Source organism: Chinchilla lanigera, unplaced genomic scaffold, assembly GCF_000276665.1.
Source record: "Chinchilla lanigera isolate Chin_1 unplaced genomic scaffold, ChiLan1.0 scaffold00022, whole genome shotgun sequence".
NCBI classification, from domain to species: domain Eukaryota; kingdom Metazoa; phylum Chordata; class Mammalia; order Rodentia; family Chinchillidae; genus Chinchilla; species Chinchilla lanigera.
The window spans coordinates 25,309,714-25,323,920 of record NW_004955423.1 but is presented as its reverse complement, the minus strand read 5'-3'; the positions used below and the strand labels follow the sequence as shown (position 1 = coordinate 25,323,920).

Genomic DNA, 14,207 nt, shown 5'->3' with positions numbered 1-14,207 from the left:
TTTTTTTGAGACAGGGTCTCGCTCTGCTGTTCAGGCTGGGCTTGAGCTCACTTTGTAGCCCAGGCTGGTCTTGAACTTGCAGTGATCCTCCTGCCTCAGCCTCCGGAGTGCTGGGATTACAGGTGTGCACCACCACGCCTGGCAACCCAGAGCAGTTTGGGAGGACTGGTCTCCTGGGCTCATGAGAGTGATGGGGATGTTGTACTCTTCACACGGACTTGGGGCTAAGCAGACACGGAAGGCCCATGTCACCTCTTCCTTGTCACTGTCCCCACATCACCGGAGGGTGCACAGCTCTGCACAGTCCCTGCTGAAGCAAACCTTCCAAGCGCACCTGCCAAGGTGGGTTTGGCTGAGGACACGGTGGCCTGGCCTTTGGTCCCCTTGGGCGAGGCCCTTTTTGCACCTGACTTTGTGGCATCCGGTTGGAGCTTTCAGGTCTGGGTTTGTCAGCGCTGGTGTTTTCCTGGGGACTTGGCTGTGGGACCGGTTGGGGTGCCCGTGGGCTGCTCTCGGGGGAAGATGTGAAGCACCACAGTTCGGTTCTCTGGGTTCCTGCTTGCCTGCGCTCGGTTGCCACCCTGGGGTGTGCTGGTGCGTGGCTGGTGACTGTGAGAGTCGCGTCTGTACCGCTGCTGACCCCACATCCAGGGCACCTAATTTAGGAAAGAGTGTCTCGAGCCTCGTGAGCGGCCCCCATGGCCGCGGGGCTGCAGGTTCCCTCCTATGCCTACTCAGGTCCCAGCGGGTCGCTGTCGTGAGTCTGTGCCTTCCCAGCCACCAGCACTGTGCAGTTTCCCCTGCTGGGCGTCTGGGCTTAAAAATACCCTTCAATCCTGCGCGGAGCCGACCTCAGGCCGGGCCGGCTTTTCTACTCCCCGGCAGGCTTTCTGCTTTGCTCATTTCCCTTCGTGTTTGAAGCTTGCAAGAGACACACAGGAAGCAGCAAAATGTCACCCAAAGAACGCGGGCTTTGGAGCGAGACTGACGTGGGGACGGCCCTGGCTGTGCCCAGGTTCTCAGCCTTGGTCCTGTGCTCCGTCTTCTGAAGATGATATGTGGAAACCTAGTCCCGGCGTGCTGGGGTGGGGGCTTCGGGGTGCCGCCCAGCTCTCCAGCCTCAGTCGCAGGGCAGCGCTGACAGGAGTGGGATTAGTGCTCCGGAAAGCAGAACTCAGGGCTCCTCCCGCCGAGGGAGGACACAGGGCAGAGACTGTGAGCCAGACCAAGTCACTGCCCCCGATCTTGGGCTCCTGCCATTTCAGACCCAGACACGGACTGGTCCTCGGCCTGCTCCTCCTCTGTTCTCGGGGAGGGTGACACTTGCCAGGCAGCGCTGCTGTGGGGAGGAGGTGACTGTGGGGGCCTGCAGGCCGGGCCAGCGCTGGCAGGGGTCTGTAGGGGTCGCAGTGCAGTGGCCTGTGGTGGAGGGATGGAGCTTTTGGCCTCTGGGCAGAGTGGGTCTGTTCAGCCCGTGCCCTCTCCCAGTCTGCCCTGGCAGGTGTTGTGCGGGCTGCCTGACACGCGTGTAAATTCCGTGCCATCCTCTCACTGCTCTTGCTCATTCACACCATTTTTTTTCCTGTGGCTTTCAACAAAAGCCTCCCCTCTCTCACATATGCCGGGTGGGCTCCCAGGTCTGCGAGGGACCCCGGACGTGGGGCTCCAGCACCTGCCATGCTCGTGGCTCACACGTCACTGTTGGTCTCCAGAGGGTCCCCTCTCCTGCTTTCAAATGTACTCTTTTTTTTGTTTGTTTTGTTTTTTTCCGGTACTGGAAATCAAACTCATGGCCTGGTGCTTGCCAGGCAGGCGCTGGGCCACTGAGCTAAATCCCCAGCCCCCTCTCCCTCCTGCTTTGAGGTGGAGAGGCAATGCCCATTTCTGTGTAGGTGGAGGGTTTCTGGGCATGAGTTTCTGCCCCACAGGCAGACAGAAGCACAACAGACCGCAGAGAGGAGGAGAAAATACGTGCTGGTGTCTGCACTGGCCAAGTGTCAAGAGGAGCTGGAAGCCGTCTTCGCCTGGGGACCCTGGGGTGTGGCTATTGTTTATGTCTTCCGTGCTGGCATCTCCGCAGCCAGTCAGGGTGCAGCCTGCAGAAAAGAGGCCACACAGCTCTCCTGCCTCAGCCTTCTCCTGTGGATGGCTGCAATATGATAGAGAAGTGAAGGAGGGGTGAGGATGTGGCCACTTTTTTGTCGTTATTGTTGTCTTTGAGACAGACTCCCTATGTACCTCAGGCTGGCTGGCCTTGAACTCACAGCGATCCTCCTGCCTCAGCCTTCTGAGTGCTGGGATTATAGTCCTGTGGCGCCATGCCCAGTACAGCAATGGCTGTGTGTGTGTGTGTGTGTGTGTGTGTGTGTGTGTGTGTGTTTCATTCTCTTATCGAGGTCCTTTCGAAGCTGAGATTCAGAGAGGTGATCTGACCTCCTGAGCCTGTAGAAGGCACAGGTGTGGATGAATCACAGTGACAGTCCCTCCCTAGCCTGGCTGGGCAGCTGCTGCACCCGGAAAATCATCAATTATCCGTCTCCTTGGCAACGCCCAATCTTTGGCTTCATTGTTCTGGCACATTTCGGTCGTCTTCACACGGGGGAAGGAGCAGGTCTCAGAAGATTCAACCCAGCAGGCGGTGCTGGGCCTGGAATCCAATAAAGCCCGTGATTTCGTTAGTGGAGCTTCATGCCGAGGCCGCGGCTGCGTCATTAACCCTGCTCTTACTGCAGCACGATGTGCAGTGAGGCCCCGCTCCTCTCGTCAGGGCTGCTGGAGCATAATTTAGACAGGAAAGAGCCAGCACAGCTGGTGACACTGGGGACCGGGTCTTTCCCTGCGTTTGCAGGATGGTGCTACTGGCGAGGGCTCTGATGCCGGGCCCTGTCCTGGCTCCTGATCACCGTGCCCTTCGGATCTGCACGGGAGACGCTCCTCCGGCGGAGCATTGCTGAGTCCCAGTGGTGGCCTGTTGTGCGGAGCGACCCCATAACTCAGCCACACCGGCTCCGCCTCTCCCTCGAGTTACCCCTCACGGAGCGGCCGACGGGGCAGAGGCCTGTGTGTGCGGCCTCACCACCCTTGGGAGGGCTCTGTGGAAGGCACCACGGGCTTCTGCTCGCACAAGCTTATACCACAAGGTCTCCGGTGAGTCGGTCCAAGATGCACACTTTTCCCTGGGTTCTTGTTTCCCTCGTGTGTGCGTGCGTGTGTGCATGTGTGTGCGTGGTCAGCGGGATCCCTTCCACCCCCTTCCACTTTCCCAGACGGGAGTAGGAAGGCCGGTGCACGCAGCTCAGAGCTCTTTTGCTGCCTTCTAGCTGACGGACTTCCTGTTACTGCGTTTGAGCCTCGTCTCGCTCCCATTTAGGGTCGAGCCCGCGGAGGCTCGGAGAGATCCTGCCCACCGGCTCTGGCGGGGAGGAGGAGCAGTGTCCCGTGCGCCGTCCACTGTCTTTCCCTCACTCCTGCCTGTTGGGGCGTCCTCTCTGGCTCTCCAGCTATGGTCGCTGTGGAGCTGAGACTGGGGTGGCAGCCCTCCGTGGGGTCTGCAGTGAGCCTGGACCCGACCTTCTCCCTGTGGCCTTTGGGGTTCAGCACTTGCCCACTGTGAGAGGTGTCCAGGCCTGGGGTCTGGCCATGTGCAGACACAGCCTGGCCTGCTCAGCGTTTGGATCAGCTTGGCTTGTCCACCTGTGGGAGGCAAGCAGGCCTCGATGGGAACCTGTCCTGGAGCCCAGGCCACACCAGAAGCTGGGCCTGCAATAGTGGTGGTTTTGGTGCCCTGGAGAGGGGTCACACGAGGGAATCGCAGGTTCTCTGTGCCCACAGGTGGCAGAATTTCCCGCAGGCCCAGGGCTTCTTTGTTTTGGCCCAGGATTCCACGTGCGAGTGGCTCCGTTCCCCGTAGAGCTGGTCCTGGACGCGCCCAGAGTCCTGCTCAGTGCTTGCCCAGCCTGGTGGAGCCTCTTGTGCTTGCTGGGCTGAGGGGAGGCGCTGCCCTGGGCTCCCGCTGTCCGTTCGCCTTGGGATTAGATGCTGTCGTAGTGAGTGTTTGCGAGGGGAACAGTACAGGACACACAGTTTATAGGATTATTTATAATAGCCACCCAAAGAGTCATATACCAAGAGAGTGCAGGAAATCTGTCCACACTCTAAAGACCAAAGAATCCTGCCGAGGGCCTGGGTCCCACGGCAATGTCCTGCATGAGTCCAGCTGAAAGTCCTGGCTCCCAGCTGCAGCCTCGGGAAGTGCCAGGCGGTCTTCATGCCGCCTTCTTTGTGCACGGGGCCCTCGGTGGCTCTGTCTTCAGAGCAGCGGTGAAGATGAGATGAGTTTCTCCGTCCCCGACGGGATTTAGGTTGGCGCCCAGAACTAGGAGGCGCTGAGGAGGTTTGAGTGGTTGTGGCTGTCCTGTGTTTACTACAGCATCTGAGTTCTTCCTCTTCATGCAAATATTTTACAAAAAGGAGATGGTACTATGCATGTGTTGTAGTTTGTTTATTTTTTGTTTTGTCCTGTTTTGTAAGTATAGCTTTTCTCTTCCCTCCCTCCCTCTTTTATTCCCTCCCTTCCTCTCTTCCTTCCTTCTTCAGTACCAGGGATCCAACTCATGGTAGCCCAACACCTTACCACTCAGCCGCCTGCCAGTGGGGTGTCCTAGTAATTCCAGACATTGAACTTCATTATCACACGTTACAAAACATCGTTCTTTTTTTGACCGTTGTTTCAATCATTCAAGAATAAAAGCGCCACTGTTAGTTCCCAGACTGTACAGAAGCGGGCAACGGAGCGGGTTGGATGTGTGGATTCGTCCCGCCCTGGTCTCCGCAGTCATTGTTTTCTTCTGCGTGCCACTGTCTCCCCGCCTCACTTCCCTGCTGCGGAGTCTATCTTGAAACCCTCTTTCTCTCGGCCCTTTCTCTCAGCTGTCAGAAGCTGCGGTACTGTCTTAGTTACTTTTCTCATGGCTGAGACAAAATACCCGACACCCAGAGTTAAGGGAGGAAGGTTTACTTGGCTTACAGTTTATAGAGGTTCAGTCCACAGTCAGCTGGCTCTGAGGCAGTGGACGTGGCAGATTGGCATTACAGAGAAGAGACAGTCCATGGCAAGCGGGAGGCAAGAGCACACATTAGCCCTCGCTCTGTCCCTTGTATCTTCTGCAGGCTGTCTGCCCTCGGGTGGGTGTAGCACTCACACCCTTCATCCTAGCCAGAACGACGCCAGGTCGATCAGTGGGGTGATTCAGTCCCACACCCTTGAACCCAGCACCACACACTCTAGATCCAGCTGCCTCAGAAGCCCCCTCTATGCCCGCGTGAGGCTGTGAGGGCACATTGAGACACAAGCTGTCACAGATGCCCTTTGCAGAATCTGGGCGTTGGACCCTTGTAGCTCAGCAGGGAAAGCCAGACACCTCCTGAAAGAGCCATGAGAGCAAAGTCACACAATGTCCTTCTTCCCATTTTGGTGTCTTGGCAAGGGTGACATCCAGTTGGCATCTGGGGGCCACAGATGGGCCCTGGCAGGTTCTTCTGGTTCCCACGGCATCCTGAGGCCCTAGGGAGCCAAGCCTGGAGCTGCAGTGGGGCGGAGTTTTGGATAATCAAGGACATCTCTCCTTTCACAGGCTGGCGCCTCTGAGTCCTGCTCTGTGATGCAGTAGAGGGTCTGAGAGTGCTCGGGCGATGGGTCTGGGTGAGACAGCAGGAGGCCGAGGGGGCGACTTGGCCCGGGGCCGGGGCAGCCATGAGCGTTGGTGCTGTTCGGTGATGGCAGACTTGATGAGTGGGGTGGCGGGCACACTGCCCACTCTCACAGGGGAACGTAGCAGACGGTTCTCGCATTTGCAGTGTGAGCCCCGGGCCGCGAATCGCCCACCAGTGGCTCCCTGCGTCTTCTTCAGGGCTGTGGCATGGAGCAGGACTGAGCCCAGGCCGCCTGCGCGGTGACTCTGCCTTGGCTGCCCGGACAGACACGGACTTAGCTGGGTGCTGGTTGTGGGCACAGCTGCCCCCAGAGCAGCCTGGAGAAGGGTGGGAGAGGCAGGAGAGGGCAGGCCTGGCGCATCTGCCTCAGTCTTGGAGCTGCGCAGAGCTGGGCCTCCGGCGGGCCATCCCGCCTGCCGCTGTGGTGGGGACGAGCCGCCTCCCGTCCCCGGGCCTCGGTCGCTGCCCCAGTGTGGTGGGCATGATGAACACTGTCGTGTGACAGGCACCTGTGCCATCATCAGGGACCAGCAGGGCTGGAAGGCAGAGGACAGCCCGTGAGCAGTGGACGTTGCGGCGTTGCCCATTCGATTATTCATGCGTGCCCATGCTCCTTGCGATTTCCCGCGGTGCCTCACTCACAAATAGATGCCCAGGGCGGACTCCGGGGGAATAGCTCTCGCCAGCGGGGTGTGGGGCTGTGACAGTCACGTGTGTCTCCGGGTTGTGAAGGCCATCTGAGCAGCCCGGAGTCCGTGTGTGGAGTGTGATTCCAAAGGCAGCGGCCTGGCTACGAGGATAAGCAATGCCCCGTGTCCTTGGCCACCAACTGGGGAGTCCCAGAATGTGTCCCCAGAGTCCCAAGCACCGAACCCTGAGTGTCCAGGGACGCTACACACCCCGCACGGCTGGACGGAAGTGCTTGGCCTCAAGTGCCAGCTGTGCTGGGGTTGAGTCCCTGGACGAGCGCTAATGGCACGGAGCTGGACAGCACCCCTGTCTGTGAGGCTGCACGGGAAGAGAGGTCACAGGGTCGGCAGGTGACACTGGGGCGTGGTATGCCACCGTGCAGAGGACGGTCTCTGAGGGACTGGACTGATGCAGGGAAGGAAGCCAACGTACAGGGCCGCTAGCGCTCAGTGCCACTAGGGCAGGGCGGCCCCTGGGCTCCAAGCTGTGGCTGCCCCCCGGCCGCTCCCCAGCCGCCTCTCTGGAACAGCATAGTCACAGGACGCAGGCCACACGGGCCACGCAAAAGCTTCCGGTGGCCACCATGAAAGAGTCAAAGGCCCATCTGTACTTTTCCCTGAGGGGTCTGTTTGTTCCATTTGCCCATTTTAGACCAGGTCTTTTTGTTTGGGGAGTTTAGGGTTTTTTTTTTTTTTTTTGGTACTTTATGTTTTCTCAACATTAGCCCTCAGGAGCAGCTGGTAAAAATGTTCCCATCCTATGGGTTGTCCCTTCTGGAGGTAGTCTCTTCACTCTGTTGGTTGTTTCCTTTGCTCTGAGGGGCTTCAGGGAAGGAGAAACCCTTCGACATTGTTGACGGGGTGTAAACTAGGACAACCCCTGTGGAGAACAGCGGGGTGAATCTCAAAAAGCCAGGACTAGAAAGTGCATTTGACCCAGCTATTCCTTTCTGAGTATCTTCCTGAAAGAGTTAAAGACGTTGTATTACAGGGATCCACGCACAGGGATCCATGCACACCCGTGTTTATAGCAGCAGAATTTATAGCAGCTAAACCTTGGAAGTGGCCTGTCCGTCCATCAATGGGTGGATAAAGAAGATGTGGTGTTGATACAATGCGGAGTACTACTCTGCCATAAAGAAGGACACACTTGAGTCATCTGTAGGAAAATGGATGCCCCTTGTGATCGTAACATTAAGTGAAATAAATCAGACGCACAGGCTTAAGTATCACAGGGCTTCTCTTTTCTTTCTTTCTTTCTTTTTTTTTTTGTACCGGGAATTGAACTCATGACCTCCCGCTTGCCAGGCAGGCGCTGGGCCACTGAGCTATATCCCCGCCCTCACAGGGCTTCTCTTCTACGAGAAACCCAGAGTATAACAAAGAGCAAACTGAAAGACAGGGAACAGGAAACTGCGCAGAGCAGGAGGGCGGGAGGGGAGGGGGTTGGGGTGAGCTTCGCCCGCGCCCCGCCTCCACCCAAGGACCGGGATTGTTAAGCTGCAGACGTGGACTAATGAAAAATAAAAACCGGCCAGGAAAACGGCGAAAAGAACCAGGTGAAACTATCTGAAACGGTGTCATTTCTGAAATTCCGCAGAGCTAAAATCTCGCATTTCAACATGGAGTCAATAGATCAAAAATACTGTCATTCGGTACATTCAATAGATGAATAGGTCTGAAATCCAGTCGGTCTGAAATGCAGTCATCTGGGTGTGTGATCCGTGCAAAAACACTGGCGAGATATTTCCACCCTTCCTTTGGCCCCGAGCCCGTGAAATGCGGGGTCGCTGTCTCCCCGCAGCGGCCCGTCCGGGTCTGGACTCGCGGATTTCAGGTGCGCAGTGGCCACATGGGGCTGCGGGCCGAGGCGCGGACGCGGACTGTGGGCTCCTGTCGTGAGGGACCCTGTGTCCCCGAGGGCTGGCAGCACTGCTGCCCCTCCGCCGACCGGGACCTGTGGGTGCTGGGCCAGGGCCGTGGGTCTCTGCGACGCTGGTGCCAGCGGCCCTTTCCGGCTTTCTCGCAGGTGCCTCGTCCCCAGACATGGAGCCCAGCTACGGGGGAGGCCTTTTCGATATGGTGAAGGGAGGCGCGGGGAGGCTCTTCAGTAACCTGAAGGACAACCTGAAGGACACCCTGAAGGACACCTCCTCCAGAGTGATGCAGTCTGTGTCCAGGTGAGCGCGCCTCCCGGCTCGCGCCTGCTTGGGGCAGTGCTGCCGTCGCCAGGTAACTGCTTGGGATCTGGTGAGCGGGGCCTGCTGCCGGAGCCCTGGAATCTTCTAGAAGCCCTAGCACGGCTGGGAGAACGCAGCTCACGGGTATGCAGAGTTTGTGAGTTGCCCCCTGAGGCTTCGGAACCAAACGTCTGGGTCCTAAGGCAGGATCTGGGCTTGTTCTCCTGTGACCCAAGGCGTGTTAATCAGTTCTCGAACTTGACTTTTATCCCCTGATGGGAGTGGTTTGGGGGCGTGAGGATTAAAGTGAGGTAGCATTGTAGGTGCCCTCTGAATAAGCACTACCCGGGGATTCTCCTCAGAACAGAGCTTTTTGTATCCTACTGGGAGAGGTTTTTTTTTTTTTTTACTGTTCTGCTATATGCAAATTCTCACAAAAATAATGTGAATTCTTTTTATTCATAGCATGGCAAAATTCTGGGGTTACTTTAAATTTCAATATATGGTTTTGAATCAGAAATTCAAATGTGAAGTCCAATATATTAACCAAGGTGTTCATATTGGCTTCAAGGCAACATTTTCCTCCCCTTCTCCAGGTCCGGACTAGGACCTTGGTAGGCAGCAAAAGAGTGTCATTTGTTTTTCTCCATTGTTTTTTTCTCCTACCCTTAGGGAAGAGATTTCCAAGTAGGCAGAGAGGCTGGAACCGTCAGTGTTAATCAGTTAGTGGAGATTCTGCCTGTCAGGAGGGAGCATGATTGGAATGGGACAGTTGTGCCCCTCGGATGTGAGGTGTCTTCTTTCAGTGGCCCTGAGAGTGTCCCTTGGTGGACAGAGGGGTGCCTGTCGGACAGCAGCGGCCCAGTTCACGACGTGCTAGCGACCCCGGAGAAATCCCAGGCTGCGTGGACCATCTTTTTTGGTACCGGGAACTGAACTCACGACCTTGCGCTTGCTAGGCAGGTGCTTTGCCGCTGAGCTAAATCCCCATCCCGCGTGGACCATCTTAATGAGCGCCCTTTCCTGTCTGTCTTTCAGCTACACAAAGGGAGATTTAGACTTCACTTACGTCACCTCCAGGATTATTGGTAAGTTTCTGTGGTCAGGGACTTCCACGGCTCGTGGAAGCAGCAGACCTGTCTCATCCGTGTTCTCTCTTCTAGTGATGTCCTTCCCTGTGGACACGGTTGACATAGGCTTCAGGAATCAGGTGGATGACATCCGGAGCTTTTTGGATTCCAGACATCTGGACCACTATACAGTCTACAATCTGTCTCCCAAGTCTTACCGGACTGCCAAGTTTCACAGCCGGGTAAGGGACTTGAGCTCTGGGATTCCATTGCTAGGACCGCAGAGGGTCTTTTTCCTCTTAAGAGGTCTCCTCAGAGCCTCTGCCATTGGACTCCGGAAGCTGAGAGCTGCATGCTCCAGACTCCCCTGTCTGGGCTGCCCTTGTCAGGCTGTGAGGGGAGTTGGGGAGATTGGAGTGAGGACGTCGGATGTCGGCAGGAAAGTGTCTGTCTGACTGGGGTGCACCGAGGCTGGAATCACCAGTCACGTGGTGCTTGGTGACTCCTGGCGCGTGGCTCATGAGGTCAGCTTAGAGACGGACCCGTGGCCTGAACCAGCTGGTTTCCCTGTCCTGCACTGTGCCTTGATTTCCCATATCAAGGTGAGGGAGTGTGGCCGGACCACAATATTCGTAGAAATACTCATCTGGCTCTCGGTATGGGGCCTCTTCCCTAAGGGCAGGATGGCGTAGAAGCAGTGCCTGCTCATGGTGTAGGCTTGGTCATATAATCTCTCAATACCAGTAGTAATAACACTAAGAGCAAGAGCCAACATTTATACAGCATTGCATTGTTCTGAGAACTTCGCGTCCTGCATCGCATGTAATTCAGCGCGCCTCTGAAGTAGGGGGGAAACTGAGGCGCAAAGAAATAAGTAAGTTAACTCGCCCAAGAACACACCACCAGTCGGCTTGGGTTCTTAACCTTTGCCCTGACCCGACAGTGTTGCTCGGAAAAGCTGGGTTATCCTTGTGAAAGAGGCTTTGAACTAGGTGGAGAAATACTTCTAGTTTCGGCTGGTTAAGGAGCTGTGGGTGCTGACTTAGCTTGAGTCTGATGCTGAGCCTGGTATTTCTGGCCTCTGACTTCTTCTGTTCTCTCTAAAATAAGGCTTTTTTCTCTCTTAAGAACATCTTTAAATGCTTTTGACTTAGCCTGGGACTTCAAATGAGTCTGTTAGCAAACGGAAAGCACTGTCCGTAGACGGATGTTTAAGTGAAACCGGCCTTCACACAGCGGATCGGTGCCGTTGGTGTGGTACACCCGGGACCTCAGTGCAGATGCCGGAACACATTTTGCTCTAAATTCCAAATGCTCTTTGTGCTCTCTGGACCTTAACTTTCACATGTGTGAAACACACAAGAAGACCCTTTCCCATGCGGGGACCCCTTCCCGTCCATCCTAGTATCCAGTAGGATGCAGAGTGTTAGCAACACTAGCTTTCTCGGCAAGTCCATAGAAGAGCCACAAACTTTGGTGGTGTCAGAATCACCCGAGGCCTGGTTAGATACAGACCTCTGCTCCCGGAGAGTCAAGGGCCAGGGATCTGCATTTTGGACAGCTCCTGGCGTGGCCTTTGCTTTGCTGTCGGGGCTCTGAGAAGCACCAATAAGCCCTTTCTGGACGGCTGGGTCTAAATTGCCACTGTATAATGGGGTGTCTGAGCAGAGCTCTTAAAAATCCACGGCAATAAACCCACCCTCAAGCTCTTATTCCATCTGTTGTGTGACTCGGAGCACTGCGTTAGCACCAAACAAAGTGCGTAGAAACCTGACTTGCTGCACATCGTCCCAGCGGGTCTTTCTTGCTAGGAGACCAAGTCGGTGCTGTCGTTTTCACAGGGCATCTGCACCATATTGCACAGAGACTTTCCTGCTCTTGAAAGGTTTGTGATAGTCTAGAGCATTTTCCGTCTGAAAAGTAAAGGAGGGTCTAGCATCCCTAGAGAGGAGTGTGCACGTGTGAAGATGTCTGATTGGATGGCATATGTGATCCTCCTCCAGCAAGATATTGTTACAGCAACACACCTGTTAGTGGAACTGAAGATCTGTGACTATGAACCCTCAATGGGGGAGCCAGCATCACGCATGGAGCCTCCACCCTGGGCGGCTCTCCCGTGCGCTAGCGGAGCAGGGAGCTGGCTTGTTTTATCTGCTACCTGGAGCAGTGCCTGGCATGGCTGACCCATGTGTCTTAGTGGAAGGTGCGCAGAGAACTGTTAAACACTGTGGATTGGAAAGAGATCTGGTTCTCGTTCTCAAGGGCCTGAAGCCCCCTGCAGAGAGGACCCCGGTCGCTCCAAAGGCAGGTGCAAGCGCTCTTTACAAAACCTAGAGAAGGAGTTCGTGTAGGGGGTGGCAGTGACCGCTGGGCCTGAAAGCGTGGCCGAGGTGACTGAAGGGGGTTCATCCCTGCAAAAGGTGGGGCTGTCCTAGGCGGTGGCTGTGATTAGCACTGGTCCGGATACAAGGCCAGAGGGAGCGCCTGGCGGTGGCGGGCCTGTGTCCCTCCGCACTGGGAGAGACCCGCAGTTCCTGGTCGCCCCCCGCTGATGTTCACGACAGCCTCCTGATGGACGTGGGGCTGGCGCAGGGGAAGCCAGAGGGCAGCACAAGAGCTGGCCGTGACTGGTTCCTTAAACGTGGGCGTTCTCCTCACGCCTTCAACCTCTCCTCCTTCAGACGGAGCATACACTTTAAAAATTCTAATGATATGTTTTCCTCATGGTGTATAATTACATATCAAGTAAATATATAATTATGGAGTACTTTAAATTAATATTATTTAGTGAATTGATTTAATGATTCTGGAACTGTTAGCCTATTGTGCTAAGAATATTCAGCCAATTTTTAGCTGAGATTCGGTATCAATACTGACATTTGGAACACTGTGTTTAAAACCTTTAAAGTATTGCCTGGGAAAACAGCTTTCCTGTACATTTACCTTGTTGTAATCTAAAGACCTCAGCAAGTGCTTCTTCTTCAAGATGTTGTAGCTGTAGACTAATGCATTGGAAAAAGAGATTGCCCAGTGGAATCCACTCCTTTATTATTTTTTTGTTTTTTGAGACAGGGTCTTGCTGTGTATTTCCAGGCTGGCCTTGGACTCATTATGTAGCCCAGGCTGGCCTCAAATTTGCAGTGATCCTCCTGCCTCAGCCTTCCTTTATTCTTTCTCATTTAGTCACTCTGCAAACACCCGCAGGGCACTTGTCATATGCATGACATGTGGGCACTGAGGTTGTAAAAGTGAAGAAGTTCCTCCGCATGGAACTCAGTGGCGGTGTAGGGAGATAGAAACTGCGTACTCAGTACAGCTTGACAGTAAGCCAGTGCTTCTGTACACCTGCTGGACTACTTACTTCTCACAGCCTTGTACTCCTTGGTTATACTTTACCCACAAGACATCTGGGGCCCGGAGAAGATTGTACAAGTGTAAGTGGTGAATCCATTGTGGAAACCCACCTGTGCCTGGGGCTTGTTGCTCTTGGATTAAAGCTGTAAACAGTGAAAATAGACAAAGATGATGAAGTGTTTCTGTCCATGGATGTCAGAGAAACCATCAGAGGCAAGAGGACACTTGATTTTGGGTTTTGAAGGGTTAGTAGAAGTTCACCAAGTAGGAGGCAGCTTTGCTGTTGCTGGTACGAGCCGACACCCACCACCGAAAGAAGGAGAGGGTTATTTTGACTCACGGTTTCTGAAGTTCAGTCCATGGTTGGCGGAAACATGACAGCTGGGCGAAGCTGCTTAGCTCACGGGAGCTGGGGACAGACCCGCTCTCCAGAGGCTCACCCACAGCACCACCACCAGGTGGGCCCCCGCTGCCCGTGGCACATTCAGCTATGGATTAATCCACTGGTGAGTTAGCGCCCCGTGATCCACCCCGTCTCTTACCCGATTGAGCTGGCAGTTCACCAGGGAATGAGGCAGATAGGAAGCAGCTTGTACTGATGTACAGTTTGTAAGTCTGATAGCAAAGCTCATCTTCCCAGGGTTTCACTTTTCTATCCAGTACGTCAGTTCCATTCCCCATGAACACATGGACATGGAATGTACATGTCAGTGGGTTTAAATTAACAGGCCTAGCACTGATCACGTGGGTTGTCCAGTAGCCGTGTCGAGCATTTCAAGTCCTCGGCTGAGGGAGCCATACCCGTGACAGCCGTGGGTAACCTGGGAGGTGCTCTGCTGCCACCCCCCAGTCATAGGAAAGACTACGAGGCAACCCAAACGAATGGGTTCTTGGCAGTGCCAGGGCAGGAAGCTTTGTTTCAGCGACTGCAGATCGGTTCCCCATGCGTTTTGATTGGTTATTGAGGAGGGGCCGGCCAGAGACTCCACCTGCTGGCCGCTGTCAGAGTGAGGAAGGTGAGGACTTTGTGTCCCAGGCTGGTGGTGTTCGTGTTGCAGGCACCCTGTGGCGGCACCTTCTCTGTAGAACCTGCTTTTCCAGATTCTGTCTCAGTAGATGTGTGGCCCTGGCACCCATCCTTTTCTTTGGCCACTGAAGCCAGAGCACAAGCGACATCCCTAAGTCCCCCTCTCTAAGCGTGA

At 55.1% G+C, this 14,207-nt stretch overlaps 1 protein-coding gene across 3 annotated transcripts in view; it reads left to right on the top strand.

Moving 5' to 3' along the window:
* Dnajc6 (DnaJ (Hsp40) homolog, subfamily C, member 6) overlaps positions 1 to 14,207 on the top strand; it is a 113,206-nt gene that overhangs the window by 58,744 nt on the left and 40,255 nt on the right. For 2 of the 3 annotated variants that reach the window (XM_005385302.2, XM_013514470.1), the window contains exons 2-4: positions 8,431 to 8,581; positions 9,620 to 9,669; positions 9,745 to 9,893. In XM_005385302.2, the coding sequence (XP_005385359.1) occupies positions 8,431 to 8,581; positions 9,620 to 9,669; positions 9,745 to 9,893 (350 nt within the window). Of the gene's footprint in view, positions 1 to 3,128; positions 3,148 to 8,430; positions 8,582 to 9,619; positions 9,670 to 9,744; positions 9,894 to 14,207 lie in introns of those variants that run through there. The other variant, XM_005385303.1, reaches the window with a different exon arrangement.